Source organism: Natator depressus, chromosome 11, assembly GCF_965152275.1.
Source record: "Natator depressus isolate rNatDep1 chromosome 11, rNatDep2.hap1, whole genome shotgun sequence".
NCBI classification, from domain to species: domain Eukaryota; kingdom Metazoa; phylum Chordata; order Testudines; family Cheloniidae; genus Natator; species Natator depressus.
The window spans coordinates 41,357,359-41,365,238 of NC_134244.1; the positions used below are offsets into that span (position 1 = coordinate 41,357,359).

At 45.2% G+C, this 7,880-nt stretch overlaps 1 protein-coding gene across 1 annotated transcript in view; it reads right to left on the reverse strand.

Moving 5' to 3' along the window:
• SP3 (Sp3 transcription factor) overlaps nucleotides 1–7,880 on the reverse strand; it is a 35,337-nt gene that overhangs the window by 27,000 nt on the left and 457 nt on the right. The window contains exons 2-3 of the mRNA XM_074967607.1: nucleotides 7,629–7,753; nucleotides 7,347–7,454 (exon numbers count right to left, since the gene is read on the reverse strand). Of these exons, the coding sequence (XP_074823708.1) occupies nucleotides 7,347–7,454; nucleotides 7,629–7,753 (233 nt within the window). The remainder of the gene's footprint in view (nucleotides 1–7,346; nucleotides 7,455–7,628; nucleotides 7,754–7,880) is intronic.

The following is a 7,880-nucleotide window of genomic DNA, read 5'->3' on the forward strand; positions in this document are numbered from 1 at the left end:
CAGCTTCTTCAGACAGCCACATTTTTGCCACACTGGCCCTGCTCCCTGCAGTGTTGTAACTGTCTGGGCAGGAAAATGAGGGAGAGGAAAATCAATCAAGATACCCTAAATGTTTAAAATCATATATAAATGACCAAGAAAGGTCACTCAACTCATCCTAATGTTCATTTTTCCCCACAAAGTGCACTGAAACAAGTGAGCAGTGTATCAAGTTTAAGATTTTAAAAGGAAAAATGCCATCTTGAATTATTGGAAAAAAAAAATTTTTTTTAAGAAGGAAATTACAATTGTATACATTATGTTTAAGAATGTGTAATTCAAGTGAACAATCTCCTTTAAAGTTCACCTGTAGAGATAAAAAAGGACACAAATCTGCCTTTTCTGTTTCTTTGAGATATAGGGCAGGCTAGGATGCTTAACAACTTTTTTTTTTTTTTTTTTTTTTTTTGTAAAAAACACTAGATATTCAAGTCCATTTAAGCTAAGGCCCAGTCTCCACCTAAAACTTACCTAGCTATGTTACTCAGGGCTGTAAAAAATTTCACCTCCTGTGTGACATAGTTACGTCAACCTAACCCCTACTATAGACAGTGTAAGGTTGATGGAAGAATCTTTTTGAATTAATCTTTTGTTAAAAAGATTCAATAGCATTAGCCCTTCATTTAAGGTATGAAGAACTCACATAGACATCTCATACCTCCCCACTAGTGCTTCAACACTGCGAGAGAAGACCTGTCTTTATGCTCTTGATGTTTATATATTTAATAAAAAACAAACAGAAAACCTTTTAAAACACCAACAATCTTAAAAATCAAAGGAAGCAACAAGACTTAGTCTTTGACAGGTCATCTTTAAAAGAAAAGTAATGAAATTTACACTAGCAGAAGCTCCAGGACTTCTGTATTTAGTTCTGAGCAAGTACCAAGAAAACACTACCAGAACGGGGAACCAATGAGCATTTTAAGATCTGATTTCCTGTACACCATCTAGGAGAGAAGTGAATTATTTATAAAATTGTAAAAGAGGAACTTTCACCTTTCCAATGGTATAAAGCATACATTTCTTGTTAGGTTGCAAAATACAGAACTTTAAAATCCTCTCATTTCAATTACTATCTTGATTTTCTCTCCCACCAGACCTCTTCCCCAAATTCATTCTAACATGTCATCTCAGTTAGAATTTAACGCATCTAGGTTTTCAGATGGCATAAAGCATCGATGGCTAGTTCTATGGATCAACCTATGCCACAGTAACCTTAAACTAGTCAGTCTACTGTTTTTCAGGAAGACACTGTCACCCCACTTTGTCAGAGGAACGTAAAACAAAGGCCTTGTCTACACTACAGAAGTTATACCAACTTTTCACCCTTTAATACATGGAAAAACATTGCTGGGAACCATCAGTGTAACTTACCTCAAAAGTTTGTAGAAGGAAGAAATAGTATAGCTTGAATCAGAGCAGCAGATGCAATTCACAATCACAAATGGGACAGTCAACTCTGACAGCTCCCACCATTGTCAGAACGGACAAATCTCTCAGTCAGCCAGCATTCTTATTTCCACTAGCTGAGTACCCACTCTGCCGCCTATCATATTACCTTAATTCCCCATATTACCAGTGGCTTTCTAAAAATCCTCCTCCAGACATGCCCAGGAGGCATTTGTTGGGCAGGGGCCCAATAGCACATTTTACAGGAGGTAGCAACTGGGAGGAAGGGGTATGGTAGGGAGACACAGGGGGGATTTTAAGTTGGCAAACCTGTTTGTCACTTGAGGTGCACAAAAGTAACAGCCTCCCCACTGGAAATCAGTGTAAAGCAGGTCTAATGCAGACACAGGGACAAACCTTATGATAATCATAGTGGGTAGCATGGATACACATTTCATGGGGGAAAGCATACCAATAATTGCTTATCCTAGTGTAGACAAGGCCAAAGAGAGAAAATCTCTATGCCTCAGATTCCCCAACTGTAAAATGGGAATGTTAATGCTCCTCTACCTCACTGGAGCGAGGAGAGTTAATTTAAGATGCACTAATATGTTTGAGGAGTAATAGAAATGCCTAAAAATAACCAGAAATTGAAAAGTTTACCCAACAGTTACTAGCTCAAGAGTTCAACATACAAGCCCATGCTGCTAGACCCCATGCTGCTAGACCCCACTGAAAGGCAAGTTTCCCTACAATTTGACAGAATACATTCAATATGGTTCATACTGTGTTACCATTGTCAACTTTCTACTGATACTTTTTTGAAGTGTACCTTAGGATTGAATGAACATACAAACAACTGACCAATATTTGCCAAGTTTAGACACTTTATCAAATAATATTGGTCCAACTATAGATTCAATTTACTGGCCAAATACCATTTACCAGTCCTTCATACTTTCCTGGCTTCCCTTCCTTCCACTATTAACTAACGCAATGATTCTCAACCACGGTCCCAAGGCCACCTGGGGGGCTGCAAGTAAGTTTCAGTGGGTCTGCCAAGCGTTAGACTCACTAGGGCCCAGGGCAGAAAGCTGAAGCCCCACTGCATGGGACTGCAGCTCAGGACCTTGAGCCCACCATCCAGTGCTGAAGCCAAAGCCTGAGCAACTTAGGTTCGCAATGCTTCCTGTGGCATGGGGCCCTGGGCAATTGCCCTCCTTGCTACCCCCAACACAGAGGTGGGGAAACTACAGTCCATGGGACCCTCCTGCCTAGCCCCGGCGCAATGCTCTGGACAGCTGGGCAACGCAGTTGCAGAGCAGCAGTGCTCTGGCCGGGGGCGTTGGATAGAGGGCAGGGGAGTTGGGGGTGGTGGTCGGGGTGTGGATAGGGGTCGGGGCGGTCAGAGGGCAGGGACCGGCGGGTGGGATGGGGCAGGAGTTCCGGGGCGGCAGTCAGGAAGGAGAGGGGGGGGGGTTAGATGGGGCAGTGGGGGGCAGTCAGGGGACAGGAAGAAGGGGTGGTTGGATGAGGCAGGGGTCCCGGGGGGCAAGTCAGGAATGAGAGGGGGGGTTGGATAGGGCGGCAGGGGGCAATGAGGAATGGGAGGTCCGGGGGTGGTCAAGGGACAGGGGTTAGTGGATGGGGCCATCAGGGAACAGGGGAGTGGGGGGTGAGGAGCGGGGGTGTCAGATAGGAGGTGGGGTCTGGGCCACGCCTGGCTGTTTGGGGAGACACAGCCTCCCCTAACTGCCCTCCATACAATTTTGGAAACCCAATGTGGCCCTCAGGCCAAAAAGTTTGTCCGTCCCTGCCCTAACGCCAGCCCTGGCTTTTATATGCAGAAAAACAGTTGTGGCACAGCTGGGCCGTTGAGTTTTTATAGCATGTTGGCGGGGTTCAGAAAGAAAAAGGTTGAGACCCCTGATCTAACACACAGTCAACCTGTGAGACTCTTTGCCGGGGATGTTGTGAAGGCCAAAACTACAACAGGGTTCAAAACAGAAGTAGGTACGTTCATGAAGGATAGGTCCATAAATGGCTACTAGCCAGGATGGGCAGGGATGTGTCCCTAGCTTCTGTTTGCCAAAAGCTGGAAGGATGACAGGGGATGGATCACTCGATGATTGCCTGTTCTGTTCACTCCCTCTGAAGCACCTGACATTGGCCACTGTCAGGAAGACAGGATACTGGGCTAGATAGACCATTGGTCTGACCTAGTATGCCCGTTCTTATGTTCACGATAACAAGAGTTGCACCAGTGCAACCAGACTTAAAATGGACTTATCTACCATATATATTCGTTCATAAGCTGAATATTTTTGGTAAAAAGGTGACGCACTAAAGCGTGGGGGTGGGCTTATGAATGGGTCTACACCAAAATTTGATGATTTTAAACTCTATGAAATCATTGAATTGAATATCTAATACATTGTCGGCTTTGTTTACCTGGAGCGTCTGCAGGCACGGAGCCCCTCAGTTCCCTGTGGCTGCAGTTCGCAGCTCCCATTGGCTGGTAATGGCAAACCACAGCCACGGTGAGCTAAGGGGCTCCGTGCCTGCAGACACTCCAGGTAAACAAAAGGTCCTGATGGGCTGAGAGCCAAAGTTTGCCAACCCCTGAAATATATATATATATTTATAAATATAGCGTCGGTTTATGAAAGGGTCACACAGTTTTTACTATTTTTACCTATCCATCTTGGGGGGTCATCTTATAAACGAATTGGCTAATGAACAAGTATATACGGTAGTTAAACCAGTGCAAACTCCTAATGTAGACACACTTAAGCCAGTTTAACCCTTGCCTGAAGGTTAATAGTTAAAGTGCGTCTACATGAGGGGTTTGCATTGGTTTAACTAGCTAGATTAAAAACCGATTTTGTTACACGTGCAACTCTTCTAGTTGAGACAAGGATTTATTGTATCTCTTTTCGAGTCCAAGTGTCAGTTTCTTCTTTTCCTTCCTTCTCCTCCACAACTTTGTTTCTCCTTTCTTCTCACCTTCCCTACCCCTTAATCCAGGGGTTCTCAAACTGGGGGTCACGAGGTTATTACATACGGGGTCGCGAGCTGTCAGCCTCCACCCCAAACTCCACTTCACCACCATCATTTATAACAGTGTTAAATATAAAAAAGTGTTTTTAATTTATAAGGGGGGTCACAATCAGAGACTTGCTGTGTGAAAGGGGTCACCAGTACAAAGATTTGAGAACCACTGCCCTGATCTCACTACAGATGTTTATTTAAATCCCAACTAGCAAAACTAAAGAACCTATCCAGGGCTCTATGCACTCTTGCCATCAAATAAAAAATATCAAAACCATTTTAGAACAAAAACAGACCATTAAAATATAAAACTCTAGTTTAACAAAAAACTATTGTTAAACCAAGTCAATACCCCTGCCAACACTCAAGCACATGCTCAACTTCAAGCACCACATAGTACAGTGACTTCACTTGGACTACTCAGAAGCTTAAAGTTAAACAAGTGTGTAAAGTGATGTCAGGAACTACATCAAAGTTTCCCACACCTAAAATTCCCAAAAAAGGGAAGACAGCCTTTACATCGTGCCAGGAAGGCTGAAAAATTTGGCCTGTTTTCTACCAGATAGATATGCCTTTAACTCCAAAAAAGAGAGGCCCGCACAGACCTTGCAGGCAGCTTTCATATGGAAGGGGTTCCAACTCCAGTGTCTCAGCTAACCAAAGTTGTAGCTGTATGGTATGGGGAGAAAGATTCTCAGGTAACCAAGTCACATACTGCTCAGGACTTTCTGAGTCAAAAACCAAACATAAACCAATCCAGAAACCAACAGGTAGATCACAAAGCACTGGTGTCATATGCCCATGGTGAAATACTCCACTTAACAAGTGAGCTGCCTCATTCGACATTTGATTCAACTTTTGAATGGATTTATGGTGTAGCCTCATACAGAACCCATTGCAGAGTCCAATCTAGAGGTGAAGGCAGCATAAATGCCAGTAGCAAAACTTATGTAACGATCACAACCTCCTGGCCAGATGCATATTAAGAAAAAGCAATAACTATGGCCTCTGCTACTATCTGGTCATCCAAAAGGAAGCAGAAATTTAACTCAGCTCCGTTCCCCATCTCTCTCCTAAATTGAAAACTTTGGTACCAAATGATGGGATGGTCTGTCTGCAAACTTGGAAAATACTGCAAGCGTGTACATTTTTTGTTTCAAATCAAAGCTTTAGTCCCTCCTAAATTGGTGGATCTTGCCCAGGAAAGCTATCTATTAGAAAAACAAAAATTAAAAAATGCACATAAGAAGCGAAAGAGCTAAAGACTTAAAAAATGAATAATATTGATAATTATATATTGATAATTAAAAGGTTATCGGTATTATCTACACTGTGATATCACACCTAAGGTCCCAATGAGGAATCAGGTCTAAGTGCTAAGCACTGTACAAATACCACCCCACCTCCCAAAAAGTCCCCTCTCCAAAGAGGTAAAGTAGTGACAGACTTGTTAAAGTATACACATGGAGAAGAGCTGTATTAGCACCATCATATTTCCAATATGTATCTTCATGGCAGTTCTGTTGCAAAGCACTGTGTACATTTGGAACTACCAATCAGATTTTTAAGGATACTTAGCAATCTAAAAACCTTTAAAAACCAAGTCCTGTATTATATATTGTGCTGCAAACTAATTTATAGTTAAAAGAGGTTATTAAAATGGAGACAAGCACACAGTAGTGAACAGGCCAAAGGACTAGGAGAATTTTGATCTACTCCTACTTCAGCCACTGACCTACTGTGTGACCTTGGGGACTGCTGTGACTCAGTTTCTCCTTGTGTAAAGTGGAAATAATGTTTACTGGCTTTTGAAATATATACATGACAACACCAAACTATTAAAAATTAACTCTTTAACGTTTAGATAATTTAATAAAATCTTGATAGCATTATTGTATTGTTACCAAGTCTTTTTAAAAACCTAGCAAACCCATTTACCCATGTAGTGTGTATTATTCCCTAATGACTGGAAAGATGTACTTAAACACACTATTATTTATTTTACATCAATGCCAGTCCTGAGTAACTCTCCTTACCTATGATAATAGATGTCATATGTCAATTTAGAATGTACAACTTCTGAAGCAGATATTTCTTACTATACATAAAAAAAAAATCAGAAAACTTAATAATCAAAAACACAATTCACTAATTCGCTTTGACCAATTAAAAAATAAAAATAAAAAAACTATAAAGTCTCCACCAGCATCTTGCTATTTAGATAAATAGCAGAAGGTGTTATAGGGATGCCTTTCTAGTCTACAACCTGATCCAGCTCATCAAGACTCTTTTCAGAACAAGCAGCACCAGAGAGATAAGAGTACAAACTTGGTCTATAACTGAGTGCATAACTGCACCTAGGAGAAGTGTTCCTATAGGCAGCTAGTTTCCAGTGCTCTGATCATTTCTACACAGCCATTTTAGTCTGAAACTGCATCCTCCCTTTCAGCCAGCCTTCATTTTGTGGTATTGTTCAGTGAAAGGTTCCAGGCTGACAGCTCGAGAAGGGGTTGGCTATGATCAGGTGTAGGGGAGATTCCTCTCTGTTTTGTGGGGAGGAGAGGGCGGAATTGTGCTGGTCTCAGAGGGGGGGCTGGATTTCCCGCCTCCCCCCGTTTAAAATAGGAGAACGCGCCACTTTCAGAGACGAGGCGGGGTAGTTACCCTCCCGCCTCCCCCAGGGCGCCCAGCTCCTCCGGGAGAGGCAGGGGAGCCTGGGGACCCCTCGCTTGGCAGGTCGGCCCTGCCATCGTCCCTCCCCCGGGCGGGCAGTGCCGTGTGTCCCGTCCCTCCCCCCAGGCGGGCGGGCTGGCTGCGCGCTCTCTCCCCCCGGCAGGCCGTGCGAGCGCGGCGGGGCGGGCACTTACCGCTCCGGCAGAGTGAGCGGCGGCGGCGGCCTCATCCTCCTCCGGCGACGGCGGGCCGATCTTGCTGCAGGTGGCCGCCAACAGAGCGAGCGGTGACGGCTGAGTGTCCTACCCACAGTGGGCGGGTTCAAAGAGAGAAAGTGGGTGGCGGTTAGTGCGGGGCAGCGGCTCGGGCTCCCGTCCTCACACTCGCACACAGGAAGCGGCGGCACCGGCTCCCGCGCTCGCTCCCAACGTGTCACCCGGGGGGAAGGGAGGGGGCCCGGCCGGGCCTGCGCTTACCTGGGGGGTGGCCGCCCCGGCGGAGGCCGAGGCAGCGCCGTTGCCGTGCTGGAGATAGTCGCTGTGGCTGCTGCTGTCCACGTCTAAGGCAGCCATTTCCTCTTGTTTCACGGGCTTCTCGGGAGCTGCGGGCGAGCGGGGAGGGGGAGGGGAGAGTCACTGACGGGAGAGATCACCCCCTCCCTTCCCCCCTAACCCCAGCGCTCCCCCCGCCCTCCCGCACGGAGCCCTCCTCCTCCTCCTCCTCCCGCG